A 15,861-nucleotide genomic window follows, 5' to 3' on the forward strand; every position below is an offset into this window, starting at 1 on the left:
GATAAATAGCAAACAACTTCTGAAGAGGCTTTTTCTGGAGAGGCACTGTGGTACACACTCTCTTTTATGGGAAGGACCAATAGCCGGCCCCATCATCATGGTTGTTACAGTCTAAACGAGACTCGTGCTGTAAAGTGTCTGAACCATCGCGGAAAGGAGAGGCAGGACCCTGCGAGCTCAAACTGCTTTGCTGCTTGTGTTGTTTCTGAAGTACCAGTCCCAGCTATTTCCCTGTGCTCACAGTACGGCTGCATCCCAGCAAAATGGAGTTTTGCGCTGAAAAGCCTGATTCCAGTACCTCTGGGGAGACAGTTGGCTCCTGCAGCTTAACAGCAGCCGGCAGAGTGTACACATTCCGCGCCTTCGACTCCGAAAAGCATCTGTTTGAAGCACTGCTGTGGAAACAGAAGAATATTCCTGGCATTCTGCACCAGGCTGGAATATAGAAAGCAGAATAAATTGAAATGGCAGTTGATCTTTTTTTTTAAGGCGCTTTGAGTTTCATTGCCTTTAAAAAATTCATTCTATTTGTTTTTTTCTTTTAGAAATTGTCCAGGTCTAGGCTATTGAACACCGACCCACGGTGACTGGGGTTTCTTCTGCTAAGGGACGTTGGGCACAGAGGTCTCGCGTAGCCATCAGCGTGCATGAAGATGTTGTGTATCAGAGAGAAGGAGACCTGGGTGTCACATCCAGACTCTGCGTGTACATCCATACGTATGTACATGCGTGCACATATGCACAGGGACGTATAGAAACTGCAGATCACAGGGACAGCCTTGAGAACAGGCTGTTATTGCACTTATTTGGTGTCACCCTTATTTCTAATCAGACACACACACACCTCTCCCTGGCTCACTTCAGCTCTGTATCTGGTTTATTATCCTGGCAGGAGACGAGCTTCATTAAGGGAGTGGAGTCTCTAACAAGGATGGGGAATGGCAACAACAAAAGGATGTAGCAATATAAAGTTATGTCAAAAAACCTTTACAAGAAAAACGGCTGACATTAGAAACAGCGAGCATTAAAAATTCAAGACGGTTGGAAGGGGAGGGCAGGACTGAGAGAGAGAAACAAATAATACACAGGCTTTAAACTAATAAATCCTTGTATTTGGGAAATGCATCAAACCCTGCAGGCTATTAAAACTGGGTTTATTTCTATTATTGTTAATAACATTGATATATACTTTTTTTCTAGGTCTCAGTGTGGGCTATCGGCATTTTAAATGCACATTTAACCAACCAGCTGAGCAATCTTTCCCGTGTACTGTTTCAGTTGCTGGTATTCGGTGACTGGAAGGTCTCTTTGGTCATACCTGAAATGGAACTGGCCAGCTCAGCCAGCAAATCGTTTTGGATGTATGTTGACCAGTAGCCCAATGTAGTGAGCTCTGTAAAGTTGTCCCGGCCCATCCACCCTGTTTCCTTTGGCCAATCGGATGTGCCAGCAACCTGCGTTTTTCTAGTCAAGCTCTTAAGAAGAATCACTTGACCCAAACACACAAGATAAAGCTTCAGGCTCATCTACAGGTAATAGATGAATCAGTTTTTGCAAGGAGCTGAGAAGTCCAACTCTCCCCATAAGGACATGGAAGGGAAGTTACACTGCTGGGCTATTTAAGCACGAGGAAATTACTTGTCTGATCTTGGCATCTAGCCCTGATCATCTCAAACGCGTATTTATTTCCCTTCTCTGCAAATTGACAGACACATCTCTATAGAGTAAAACTGGATCGCTAATCCAGTCCTGCAATCAGCAGAATTTGAAATTGGAACTTGTGTCATCTGCTTCATGAGAGATGAAGATGTGTGTGTCACCTGTGCCGTGACACCCCGAGGGACAGCGTGAGGGACGAGTTTGCTGGTTTACTCCCCTAACTTTGAGACTTCAGAAGAGCCCCAAGATCCTTTAGCCTGACCAGTCTAGTCCGTCTCGCCGACACTAAATTCACGTTAAAAATGTGATTAATCTCTCCCAGCTCCTAAACCTGAGTTTGCAGTTGCAGCCGAGCATGCAGGGATGTTTTCTCTCGTGGTGCTGGTTTTATCTGCCTCTTGGGGTGTGTTAGCAGACGCCTATGGATTATATAGCATCGTGTTTGGATTTCCTGCAGTGGGGGGCCTGGCTTCCCAGCTCCTCCTTTGTGTCAGGTTTCTCCCGCTTTTTACAAGGCTCTTTCATATTGTTGTAATTACAGACTTTCACAGACTTTCACCAAACCAGTTCTACCCACCTTTGGTTTTAAATGCATTTTAAAAACGACACGGCAATGTTCGGAGGTTACCAACGGGTTTCGGGAGTGGCAGGGGCTGGGCAGGGCGTGGGGGAGAAGGATTCCCCTTGTCTGACTGGACAGCTTGTTTTGTTACTTCTGTGCAGCCAGCATGAAAAAACACTGAAAACCCCCTCCCAAATGCACAGGTCAGGTGGTAGAACCATCAGCGTAGCCTCTCCTTATTTCAGACAGCTTCGGGTTAGAAAGGTCCCACAAAACAAAGGAGATAAAACCAGGAACCTCTTTCTTTGACACTTTCAGCTTTATTGCTTTAGAAGGGGAAGCAGCAGAGCCATGCTTAATAAATCCTGGGATTTAGGAAGTATATCAAGCTCTGTGTGGTATTAAAGCTCGTTAAAGTGCCTGGTGCTGCTGTCTGTTGTTCTGTGACTTTCTGAACAGCTCCTGCCAGGTGCTTTAGACAGGTCAGAAGAGGAGACTCCTACCCGCATCCCAACTCCCTCCCTCGCAGCACCTCTCTTCTTGTCTTTAGCTATTGACCCTTCCTTCCTTGCTTCTCCCCCAGCAGACAGCCATGGGCCTTTCTGTCTGTTTTGTATAAATGCCTTTGGTTTTACATGAAGAATGGGGCATCCAGCTGGGCACGGAGGATTTTTTCCCGTCTGTTTTCTTGCTACAACCGCTACGTGTTGCTTGAGGTCCTTCTTCCCACCTCTTATGCTTTTCTTCTCCAGTTCTCTTTCCTCAGCAGCATCAGGTTGGATATGAAGAGTTATCCAGGTGACAGCTTTTTCAGTTCCCTTTATTACAACTGCTCAGAAAGGGTGGAGTAACAGAAAATCTCCTGCAGTTCCTTGTGGCCTTCAGGGAACCGTATCCTCCTAAACCAGCTGAGCAGCCCTCCAGCAGCTCAGGGTTGCTGTTGCTCTTCAAGGCACGTTCTCAGTTACCCTGTTGTTCGGCAGCCTCGGTGCAAAGGGACGGCTGTGTGTTGTGGTCAGCGTTAAACCTGCTCCGTGGTTTGTTCAGGTGGCGCGAGGCAGCCCGGACCAGAGGGACGGGTTTGTACCCGGACAGACACAGGAGCTGTGGAGCGGGGGGTTCGTAAACTCCCACTGTAATATCAATTTGTGACCCTCTGAGCGGTATAATACCTGCACGTGGTTATTCGCTGGCCTGCCAAGGGCAGCAGGGTAGGGAAAGCAGGAAAAGAAGGTGGTGAAAGGAGGTTGGGGTCACCGTGTTGACAGCAAAATATCCACTGAGAAAGAAAATGTTCACTCGGAAAAACAGCAACAACCACCTTGTCTGTCTCTGTGCAGTTGTGTGCATGTGTGCAGGCTCTCGCTCTCTCTCACACACAGTTCTCCTCTTAATATTACTCATCCTTATTACATATCATTATTCTTTATTATGATTTATATGCCACGCCGTGGCTTTATTATGATTTATACCCCTGTCCCCAAAAGAGCTTACGGAAGGTATCACATAGCAAAAAGAGAGGCATCCCTGTACAGGGGAAGAAACGTGGCTTTCTCCCCAAGCAGCGACTCTTCTAAGCTATAATAAACCTCATTTCTCTGCTTCTGCAAAAGGATTTGGTTTTACTTGTACCAAGTCTGCAGGTCAAGCTTTTATCCAAGGTTACGCTCCCCAATTCCTTTGCTGCTGAGTGTGAAAAACTGCTAAGAGCGTCAATAGGAGTTGCGTGTTGCTGGCAGCGAGGAACAATGTCCTTCCCTCCTCCTGCTAATTCTTCTAGCTGTTGATTTTCATCTTGCCTGTTAAAAGAGATTCGTTTAATGATTGCCCTTAAAGGAGGCTGATACTTGTTCTGGTCGGGTAGGAACTTTCCTTGGCTGCTTTACAGCAGCAGCTTCATTCAGTGCTACTCTTAAAATTAGTCACAATTTAGGGACATTTCCACAGCTCAAAACATCATAAGAGGCAGCGTTACTTTTGGGTACCTGTGTGTAAAGAGCAGTGATCAAGTGCATAATGTTTTCTAAGTTGCCAATAATGTTTCGGCGTTCACCTGAAGGAGCCCTTAGCGTGTCACTTGGTTTTGAGCAAGACGACGTCCTGTTTGGTCAGTCGTGTTGCTTTGTTGGGAGACCTGAAGAAGTGAAGTGCTCCTCTCTTTGGTAACAGAATAACTGAGCTCCCCAGACCAGAACACTGAGGGAAGGAACCTGCTCTGCAGGCTAAAGGTAGAATCTTCAAAGAAATGTAAAGGAGACCGGAGCTGGCTCAGAATGAGCCTTTCAGAACTGAGTACGTGGGGAGCCCAAGGATGTGCGCTTTCCACTCCCTCAGACCTTTTGTCTTCACTGAGAAAAATATGTGTAATTTTGAAATGTATAAACTTCAGTTTTTTATGGCCAAGGCCTTACTGCTTCATCCACATTAAAATTTAAAGCTGGGCCGGTCTGTGAGCTCCTTTGGAAACGCCAGTGAAGGCCACAGCAGGTACCAGGGAAACAAGGGAGGAGATGCGAGGACTTTCCTCGAATGCACACGGCAAGCGGCAAAGCTGTCCAGAAACCTGCGCTTCCCAGAGCTGATGGTCAGGATTTTTTGTGTTACGGGAAACACATGATGATGATAAAACATGTGTCCCACCCTCCCGCTTCTTTACTGGCCGTGGTTTGGGTGGCTGTGGTGCAGACAGCAAGGGCTCATCTCAGCCAGGGAAACAGCGCTATGGCAGAGCCGGGAAGAGCTCTACAGAACCATTTTGGAGTTGGGAATACAGCAGTGAGCGTTGTTCTGTGACAAGGAAGCTTTTTTGCATGGGTTGTGCGTTGTACCATGGTATAAATAATGTTTGCTGGGTATTCAGGCCTTTGTGGAGCCCCTGTGATGGAACGACACCAGTAAAAGAGGAGTTAACCAAAGCCTTCAAATAGAACCAGCTCCCCTGGGGCAGAGCAGAGGAAACAAACTCTGAGCTTAGGTTTCTGCGCCGTGTTTGGGTTTTTTGATCTGACATCCAGTTTGGATGCCAGAAGTTTCTAAAGCTGGCCTGGTGTGACTCTGATCCTATTTGAAACGCTGGCAAAACTCACCTGGAATTCAGTAACGCAAAAAAGAGCAGAGTCTTGGAGAGCAGGGACTGGCTCTTGTCCTTTGTGCAGCACCTCGTGCACCGTGGTCCTGGTTCTGAGAGCAACAGCAGCGCAGACAGTAAATAATAATGTTTCGTGAGTTGATGGGGGCTGAGGGCAGGCATACATGTATGTGACATGTCTCTGTGTATGAATAAGTATCAGAACTAGGGAGTAGCGGATATTTAATCACAATAAATAGACACATTTTCTTCCCTTTTTTCCCGAGGAGCTGGTCAACCATCTAGCTATTTTATTTATTTATTAAATATCACTGGAGATCGTTCAGCAGCAGGGGAGCACTGCTCTGTCTCCCGAATGATGATTGCCATCAGCCTTGAGAAATCACTCATTTCTGGCAAGAAAAAAAACTGTTTGGTGGGTTAATGATGCAGAGTAAATACTGACAGTGGCCAGTGGTCTGAGCACACCAGACATGACCTAAGGGAATCATAGATTCTGAGGGGGCTGTTGCTCCTGCTTCTCTGTAATGTGATTGCTTCTTTATAATGGCTTCAACTTCTTCCCCCCCGCCCCCCCCCCCCTCCTTTATCATTATTGACCACGGAGCATCAGTAAGGCTAGAGAATAAATAGTTCCCTTATGGTTAACAACAGGCTCTCCACCAATTGGAATTCAAGCTGTGCTCCCTGTTATATTCTTTATAATCACACTTTATTGCATAGAGCGGCAAATAAAGCATCTATCTGTTCCTATCCCCCTCCCGCCTTTTCTTCCTCGCTACCCCTGGGAAATTGGGTGCTGTGCAGTAGGTGAGAGGAGGCTCTATGGCCGTGCACCAGGGGGACACCCATTCCCACCGGGGGGTGCAGGAAAACCGCCCCCGCCGTGCGGGACATCTGCCCTGCTCCCGGGGGGGGGCGGTCCCCTTGTCCGGGCCCGTTGGGGAGCTGGGCAGCCTGCAGCGGCCTCAGCGCAGCCGGCAGCCGCCGGGCGAGCTGCTGGATGTGCGTGTGGTGCCGGGGCCGCCGGCTCCCCCCTCCCCTCCCCGCCCTCCGCAGCCGCCCCCGCCGCCGCCACCCCCGGCGGCGCAGCGCGGCCCGACCCGCCGGGGCCGCCTGGCTCCTGCGCGCCCCAGTGTTTGCGCAGCCGCCCCCCTCGTCTGGGGCCGGCTCGGGGCTGGCTCCAGGCTCCCGGGGGCGGGAGGTGATGATTTTCCAGTGGGTATTTGTCAGGTCAGAGTCTGCGCCGCCCGCCGGGCTCCGCGCCTCGCTCCCCGGGTTATTTATTACCTCTCTCCCCGGCGGCAGCGCTGCGGCTCCGGGGCTGCTGCCAGCAACCCGCGGCGGCGGGGGGACCGCAGGGGGGTTCCCGAGCAGCGACGGGCCGGCCGGGAGCGCTCCTGGGCTCGGCCCGCTCGGTGCCAGCGCTCCTGCTCTGGGCCGCTCTCGCCCCTCCGGCGCAGCGGGTCTGGGGGCTGCGGGAGCATTTGTTGCTTGGCGAGGGAGAGGCAGCAGGAAAAAGGCTTTTCTGAGGGCTGGAAGAAGGCTGGTTGTTAAAAAGCACTCTAGAGCTGAGTTAGAGGAGAAGGAATCTAATGTATTTCTAATCGTGATTTGATTTGGTGGAGCTAGAGACACTGTTAGAACATCCCAGCCTCCACTGTTGGCAATCAGCTGAAATTCCTGATACCCTTAACAAGCTCATCTCCTCCTTATTCCTGACCTCAGAAATCTCTTTCAAGCAAGGGAGAAAATGGGGGTTTGTGGACTTTTCGGTGGCTGCAGCCCATGCCCTCCCGGGGCGGTCAGAGAGGGCTCCGCTCAGCGAGCACTGCGACCTGGCGGGCTCCGTAGCTGCTCCGGAAGGCGGATGGCAAGAGGATGTGGCTGTAGGTCACCTCAGCGCTCAGTCACACCTGCAGATAAATGATAGGACCAAGACAATGGGTTTGGCTGGGACAAACCGCTCTGGTGTGGCTGTCTCTGTAAGCTCAAGCAGTGGACAACCTGGCCTGGAGAATGGGGTCAGCGCCGTGTCACTCTGGCAGCCACGCTGGACCGTTGCAGATGAAGAATTACTCAAAATCCACATGACAACGCTGTTACGTGATTTACATTTATTGTAGTTTTGTTGAGTCATGGTACGTAAAGTTGGAGTTTTAAGATAAAATGGAATGCAATGCCTAGGCTGACCTTATCTGCTGTTGCTGGTTGAGTTATGTTCCTAGGATACCTTTAATCTGACGATCTTGTAGTGCTTTCCAGATCTTCATTAACATTTCACCCTTATTTCAGCTTGTTTCTTTCTTTGTATGCAGACTTCTTGTGTGTCCAACCAGTTTGTTTCCCCTGCTGGAAGACAATGTGAGCAGGGTCCCTCCATGGGTTTGTGACACGAGCCTGCTCTAAGTGATGCGACAGGAACAGCAAAGCGTCAGGGAAAGGCCTGATTTGTTGGTTGACTTGTCAGAAAGAAATGCCCCTGTCTTGTGGAGAATTGCCACAGCATGTGGGAAAAATAGTCTTGGTTCTGTTTGTGATTATTCCAGTCTAAGTTTTCTCTTCTGTACCAGTCTGTCCCTTGCACAGAGGAGAATTGCTGACTGCTGTTCTTCCTGAAAAGCACAGGCACTTAAACCCGTTACGGTGATGGAGCTCTGGGGTCCCCACATGTGACAAACATGCAACCCACATTTCTTTTGCAAGGGCAAGCAGCTCACGATTCCATCTTGCTCCTGACAGCTGACTCCTCACTATTGTTAAGGTGCCTTTCAGACTTGAGACTTTGGTGCCATTTGCAATGTATTAGCCAAGTCAAAACAAAGTGGGAGCCAGCGAGCAAACTCGCAGGGAGTTACACTTCTCTCATTCTGACCGGAACTCCTCGGGCACAGGGAAATACAAGAAGCAAAGTAAATCTTATTCTGTTATTGTTTAGCTGTATTTCTCTCCTGGTGTCACCTGCTTGTGTGCAGATGCACCACAGTCCCCAGAACTCATATGTCCCAAAGGGTTTTGCCTCTGGTTCATAGGGAGAGGAGAAAAGAGACGGCTGTAACTTGTGGGATGTGTCAGGACAAGCGTTACAGGCAGGTTAAGAGGGACACACGTGGAAGGGAGCTGGAGGGTCCGCACATGCAGGTGGGAAGGCCGGGGAACATGCTCCCGAGAGCTGGTTAGCAGCGCTCAGAAGCTGCTCAGTGTCCCACGCGCCAGCTTGTTCTCATGAAAGCTGGGAAACCCTCTCTTTGATCCTCCTGCATTTCATCTCATAATTGGATGGGGGTTCCAGATGTTACCGCTGAGCCTTTTAGGGAGCTGATGTATCAAGGGCCATGGACAATCCCGGAGGTATTTTCAGTGCTTTGCTAAAGGAGTGCTTGGGACACCGTTCCCCTTCCCATCCCTGTTATTGCTGGGTTTTATCTGTGTTGTCTCTTAAATGGCCTTTACCGTACACATCCTTAAGGTTCCACCCTTCTTTGCTCAAGTTTCATGGAGAATGGAGCTGAATGTTTATTTCCTGATGCTTAGAAGAGGTTGGAATTGGATTAAGTTTGTGTCTCATTGCTGCAGTTCTGTATGACTATTGCAATAAATGGATTTACTGATTTAGTGGCATTTAGTGGTAGCTACTGCAGCAGCAAGTCCGAAGGCAGCTCCAAGAACATCAATGGGAAGGGAGTTCTGAATTTCTCATTGCAAATATGCACGCTGAAAGCTTGATTGTGCCAGCTGGTTCTTCTCATGAACACTACACCCAACCTAAGCAAAACAACTTGAAATGTAAAGGTGTGATTTTTACAATAGTTGCTAATTAATGGGCTACAGATCAAGTTATTGGCAAAAATCAGCTGGGGAGGAAGAGTCACAGTTCCCGTGTATTCCACGAGGAGACAAATCCACTCCCGGAACACCTGGTCTCATCGAAGCTCTGATTACAAACTCTCACTGCACTCTGGGTTTCTTTAGTGTTTCCAGAAGAATTTCTCCTGTGGCACAAGAGAAACAATACGGAGAACGGTAGGGGCTGAGAGAGAAGGTCTGTTTGCTTGGAAAAAGTTACAAAAGTACTAATGTAGTTAAAGTACCATAGGTGTAACAGTATGATCTCTATTATTATTCCGAATAATAATGCCTTTCCGCAGTTGAGTAATACTAATACTAAGGCTAATTAAAAGCGATACCGTCCCTATAAATGCATTGTTACTTTGTCAAGACAATTTTATATCTGTTTCCTATGATGTTCCCATGTGCATCCTAATCAGTGTTGTGCTGTAATTGTGATTAGAGACCACACCACAGGGCCAGACTCATTAATAACTGGAGGAGAGAACCAAGCAGTTGGGTAGCAAGAGACTTCCTCGTCTGTCTTCTGGATACTTACAGTGGATTAGGGTTTTTTATTTTAGGGTCAGTGCAGCCTTACCGTATATGCAGCGGTTTATGGCTAATGCAGCGTTGCTTCTGCGTGCAGAGCATGTGTGAGAGATGTCTGCATGCTTGATGCATTTAAAAGGGGAGACAGGAACTTAAAAGATCTCTTTCCTTCAGTATTCATCCTCAGTAATTGGCCCCAACTTCCTCCTAAGTCTTTCCTGGGTGGTGAAAGATGAAATGTGAGTTGGAACCCAGCTCTTTGCCCCTTCAGCTGTTGGCACATCTGTTAGTCTGCTGAGGATGAGACGCAAGTTACCATATGGCTCAAGTGTTAGTGACTGAAATTGCTCCCATAAAGCCAAACTAGTATTTCAGCAGCCTGTCTCTTACCAGTTGACATGCACAGAACCTCAGGTTTGATGTTTTAGCTTTTCCTGTGTTTCTCAGGGCACAAACCAAAGAAAAATTAGCTCTCTTGTTTACCCAGAGTCTGTTTTGTGAGTGCACGTGCCTGTGCATCCCGGTGTGTCTGTGTGCGACCACAATATACTCCTGCAAAATGCCCATACTATACAGGGATATTTGCAATTCACAGCTCTGGTGTGTTGTGTAAGCGCACACTACCGCGACCCTATCTCCAAGAAAGAAAAACCTCTGCGTACCGTAGTGCTCCTTTTTCACGCCGATACATTGATGTACAAGACAGTGTTCTGTATCGGTGGAATTAAAAAGGGTGCAGCCCAGCAGTTCCTGCAGAAGCATTTTTCGAGAGGCAAAGCCCTTGGCAGTGTCCTCCTCCCTGAATACCCACCTGTGCCTTCCCTGCTGCTGCTCTTGCTGCTGGGCTGTCAAAATCTCTCTCCTAATGAAGCAGTCTGGCCCGAGGCTACTATTACCTGCAACCCCCATCCCGCTGAGCGCGACTCGGGCAGCGTGCTGGCTCTTCACACGCAGCCAGCGCACAGCAGAGGAGAAGAGGCAGAAAGCAGCGGATCCCGGCCGTCGGGCAGCCCTGGTGTCCTCTGAGCCTGTGCCAGAGCCTGGGGAGGCACGGACACAGCTGCCCGGGAGGTGCGTGCTGGTTTGGTCTCCTTCCTGGCCCTTTCGCAGGTTCAGTGATTTGGTAAGGGCCAGTGTGGTTGCTTTGATGGCATGAAATGCTCAGCACCCCAACTTTGGGGGAAACTGCATGATTCAGTGGATACTACACTGATTGTTGAAAGACGTATTTTATTATCGAAGCTTTTTTAGTGTACAGGACAGAACTTTGCATAGTTTCGGATGTGAGAAACTCAGGCTCGCTGCGACAAGGCCAGCAAAACCAGTGCTACATGGCAGAGCGTTGGATCCGTTCCTTTAGCTTAGGCGGAGGCGTAACGGTGTCAGAGGCGGCACGTATGGCGTCTGCGCTGGCATCCTGCACAGACACACGCTCTGGATGGGTTTGTGAACTCGAGCTGGTCGTTTTACACGTACCTGGCTGTCTCCTCCCAGCCTCAACCTGTCTTTCCTGTCAAGGGGCAGGGCCTGCATCTGCAATGAGTTTTTAGAACACTTAGCACAAAGGACCTTTGATCTCCGTCAGAAAATCAGAGGTTTGCTGTCACACACCTAAATAACAAATGAGGAAGTTTCCCCTCCTTTTCTGGGTAGAATAATGGAGGCATATCCAGAATAAGTAATCTGTCCGTGGAACTGGTGATAGAATAAGGAAGGAAGTCCTTATCTCTTTACTTTCAGACCTGTGCTTGAAGCACCGTCTCTTCTTGTAAAGTGCTTTACAGCACAGCTCGCTCTTTGCAGTTGTTGACACGTTTGAGCTGAGAGAAATACGAGATCCAAATTTTGCTTCGATCTAACATGGCATATTCCAGAGGTGGAGAGCTAAATGTTGGAAAATGATCGTTATTTATTATGTTTACTGTGCTAGTGCCTCTGTGAGCAAATTAACAATCACGCTTTGGTGCTGTGGAAACACACAACGAAAAGACATGGCGATTTGTGTCCCCAGGCTTGAAACCGTATTCTGGTCCCTCAGTGTGGAATTTGCGAAGCGCACCTGGGTCTCTCTCTGACCACGTGTGTGTGGATTTGCTCAGATCTCCCTGATCTGCTCTCCAGTGGTGAATCTGTTTACACTAATCCCGAAAGCTCTACTGTTAAGAGACTGGAGCTGAACGACTACAGACTCCCACCGTCGAACTCGGACATCCAGAGAGGGCTCCTGGTCTACATGGCAGCGAGGAGAGGTAGGGAGGGCTTGTTAGTAACTTCCAGTGCTTGTAAGAGACTGACAGGCTTGAATCCGTGCCTCTTGGATCCCCCAGACCTCACCGATTTCTGCCCAAACACCTCACGTTGTGTGTGGAAAACCCTGCCTGGTCCAGGTCATGCACTTCATGTTGAGCCACCATGGTGAGGTCTCACTCTTGAGTGCTGAACCTTTGCACAGCTCGGCCGTTGCACCTATATCATGGTTGGGATCAAGTGTCTGTTTTTTCCAGGAATGAAACACAGCCCAGTAGTTGCTGCCCTTCTAGACTGAAGACTCAGCACATTCACTTCACTTATGACTAGGTCCAGATTTGAGCCCAGTTTCTTTAGAGGTAAAAAGCAACTGAACTGGCATGCAGTGGGAAAACTCCATGGCAAGTCACCTTTTCCTTTAAAACAGAAGGTAAATACACGCTCTCTGGGTTATGCAAGGTCTCATTACAGCGGTTTGATAGAGGCAGACTGGATGGTAATGCAAGGTGCTGTTAGATCTGAGTGTGCATCCAAAGCAGAGATCTGAGAAGCCTGGAAGTCCCGCAGAAGGATTTGTTTTGGAGGGTGAAGCCTGTTGTTGTTCTGCTCTGACCCCTCCTGGAGTACACACGGAGACTCGTCTTGCCATTAGGAATGGAACCGTAGGGCTGTATAGAGAAAAAAGGCTTTGAGGAAAAAAATACCCACTGTAAAAAGTGAAAAGAAATCAGTCCCAGGAAGGCAAGTTACAAAGAAGATGGAGTCAAAGGAAGGCTGAAGTGGTTTTCAAGCCTTTGCAAAGAGCTCAGTATGCCAGGCATGAAGGTTTTTGGGGCGTGTAAGAGCAAACAGTTCTTCTCACTGTATGGCCTTCTCACCTGACCTCCATCCTGAATCCTCTTACACGCTTTCACACAGAAAGCCTGTTGTCTCCCAGAGCCTCTTCCAAGCATTTTCCTTGGTTCATTAGGTGATAATAGAAAGTGATTTTTCCCCTGTCATCTTGAGCAATCAGTAGCATTAAGAATAAGAGCCTAAGCCTGAAAGCCTAAATGAGAGGGTTTGATGGGTATGTGTCTCCTTCATTAGAGCAAGGAGCAAGGATGGCTCCCAGAGCTTGCATTTCTTGGGAGCAGGCAAGAAATGGGGATCATGGTCAAGTGATGTCAAGAGAAAACTGAGATTTGGGGCTTAGATTCCATTTCCAGATCTGCTGAACCCCAGAGGGGCATTTTCTTCCACCTTTACTGGTAGGAAGCAATAGCTTGTCCCATTAGCGGACTTTTTGTAGAGAGGGGTACCCGGCAGCTGGGAGCTGAGGGGGGCAGAAAATAGCACCTGCAAGATCTCGGGCAAATGGCTTGGTGCACAAATGTGAACTACCTTTTTAACTTTGTCAATGGCTGAATGTCACAACAGCAAATCCATTTCTCAGTGTCTGGAAGGCAAGTTCAACCTTCCCCTGTAGGAAAGCAAGTAATAAGAGGCACACCTTGGGACAGAGCTGAGAACTTCTAGCTGTTCTCAGAATTCCAAGACAGAACTGCAGAACTCTCTCTGTTCTGTCACCTTCTAAGACTTGTGGGGCGGATTTCTTGTACTGTGTTTGAGGGGATAATTTTTTTCCCTTCTAGGTAGGATTCTTCCTGCACAGTTGATCCTACTTAGCATCCAAAGGTAGGGAACTCCATCTTGACAAATCTCTTTAACAACCACGCAACTTAATTTTGGGCAGTGTTGTCCTCTCGGGGCAGTTTCACGTGGACCTCGTGCCATGTCTGCCACAGCTCGTAATGGAAAATGAATTTATACCGTGTCTCCTAAGCCTTGCTACATCACTACACGGGAAAGGAGAGGGCTCTAGCGTGTCTTCTCAAGTTATTGCAGGTCACAAGTCTTGCCAAGGAGAGCAAGAGGTGGGTTGTTCCCACATGGGAGGGCACCCAGGAATCCAGAGGGACGTGTGGGGTGCTCGTGTTCCCCCGCAGCCCACGGGAGCCGGGGGAGCCCCGCGCTGGCGGCTCCCGGTGCCGGCCCCGCCGTCCGTCGCTCACCCCCTCGCCCGCCGCCGGCGCGGCGCTTGCAAGCGCCTCTGCTGTTTAAATGGGCCAAGTTGGAGAAGCGGCGGCGGAGGGAAATCTTGTTTGGTCAGAGTCTCTGAACTAAGCTGTGACTTCTGAGCACAGATCAATATGTGTCTGTCCCGGCTCGGAGGGGAGCCCGACCCTGTGCCCACCACAGCGAGGGGTCTGGGGGCAGCGGCGTAGGGAGCACATGGCGTGGCATGAGCTGGCGGCGATATAAATGTATATGTCTGTGTGTCTCTGTGCGTGTGTGTATATATATATATATATACATATATGTAACGTAATACCATGTTTTCTAAAATTTCGTGCAGGAGTGGAAATTAAATGCCACCTCGCAGTGATCATAAAGCCTTCGGTGGGAGCGGGGCGAGTCTGCACTGTGCAGGTGAAGGTGGGCGGCCCCCGGGAAACTTCTCCGCCCGGCTTTGGGGAGCCCCGCGGGCAGCGGCACCGGCCGGGGCTGCGTCCTCGTCCTCCCCGCGGGCGCCGGCGGGCAGGGGAGGGGAGGGGAGCGGCGTGGCGGCGGGGGCGCAGCGTTTAATTTTAATTATTGCATATAAATAAATAAACCAGGTGTCAGTTTAAAGGAAGGAAGAGGGGGGGAGGGTGAAAAGGGGGCTGGGTGGGCGGCGGGGAACCCTCCAGCCTGGTGAGAAGGTGGGTCGATCTAGGGGAATCAATAAGCTTTTTTTTTTTTTTTTTTTTTTTAAAACCAAAATAATGTCTACGGCAGCAGAGACCTCTCCGAGATGTCAGGTATTAGTCCGGAGGGGCAGATCTGCGAGCCACACAGCAGCTCCCGGGTCTACGGTACATTAGGCTCTCCGTGGGAGAGGGATCCCAGACAGCTCTGCTGGGGAGCCAGCCCAGGAGATTTGTTAGCGGGCTGCTCCGGGGGATACCAGGCACCTCCGGCACCCGAGCGCCAAAGGTGCTTGTGCTGCTGCTGCTGCTGCTGCTGCTGGCGCATTTCATCCAAACTCCAGCCAGAGCGGGGGCAAGTTGAACCGGAGACATTAGAGCCACTGTGCTTTGGAGAGACGAGGGCGCACGGGGAGCGCAGCGGCACCATGCCTGCTATCAAGAAGGAGCGACTTGACAGGGAAGAGATGGCCCTGGCAGCCTTTAACCAGCCCATGGACACCTTACCTGACTATCTCGCCCCTCTGGCCGCCGCTGCCATTCCGGTGGTAACCCCGCACCCGCCGGCTTACGACCAGATCTTTGCCCACCGCGCGTACCTGGGCTTCCACGAGACCCACCACCCCCACCCGCACCACCCCCACCACCCCCACCACCTCCCCGAGGACCTGATGCTGGAGAGGTTTTCCTCCATCCCGGATTTCCAGCCCTTCTTTGACAACGGAGAGCCTTGCATCGAGGTGGAGTGCGGGGAGAACAAGGCGCTGCTCTACATCAATAAGTTGTGCCAGGGGAGCAAAGGACCCTCTATCCGGTACCGGGGAGAGTGGCTCACCCCCAACGAGTTCCAGTTTGTCAGCGGCAGGGAGACAGCCAAGGACTGGAAGCGCAGCATCAGGCACAAAGGTAAAGGCACCGCTCAAGCGCTCGGTTTGTGCCGGGGTCCCCGCGCTGCTCTGCTCTTCCTCAGCATCCTCCCTCTCGCTCTTCCTTCAGCATCCTCCCTCTCGCCCCCGTGCTTTGGGACCAGGAGCCGGGGGGGGGCTCACCGCCTGCTAGCACGGGGGAGAGCTCAGAACCTCATCTCCTCTGGCTGTGCCCCCCTCCCCGTGCACCCCGCTCCCTCTCTACCGGCTCCCCACGCTGAGCGCCTCGGTCCCGGGCTTTGCGGAAAGCCGCGAAGTTTTCCGAGCGAT

The 15,861-nt window shown here is 50.2% G+C and overlaps 1 protein-coding gene across 4 annotated transcripts in view; it reads left to right on the plus strand.

Annotated features, from left to right (window-relative positions):
• The first annotated feature begins 12,909 nt into the window (after positions 1-12,909).
• The window catches only part of SAMD11 (sterile alpha motif domain containing 11), a 97,625-nt gene continuing 94,673 nt past the window's right edge, over positions 12,910-15,861 (plus strand). For 3 of the 4 annotated variants that reach the window (XM_082070029.1, XM_082070031.1, XM_082070030.1), the window contains exon 1: positions 12,910-15,571. In XM_082070029.1, the coding sequence (XP_081926155.1) occupies positions 14,773-15,571 (799 nt within the window). In that variant the 5' untranslated portion in view covers positions 12,910-14,772. The remainder of the gene's footprint in view (positions 15,572-15,861) is intronic. The other variant, XM_082070032.1, reaches the window with a different exon arrangement.

This window comes from Streptopelia decaocto (assembly GCF_964273445.1).
Source record: "Streptopelia decaocto genome assembly, chromosome: 20".
NCBI lineage: Eukaryota > Metazoa > Chordata > Aves > Columbiformes > Columbidae > Streptopelia > Streptopelia decaocto.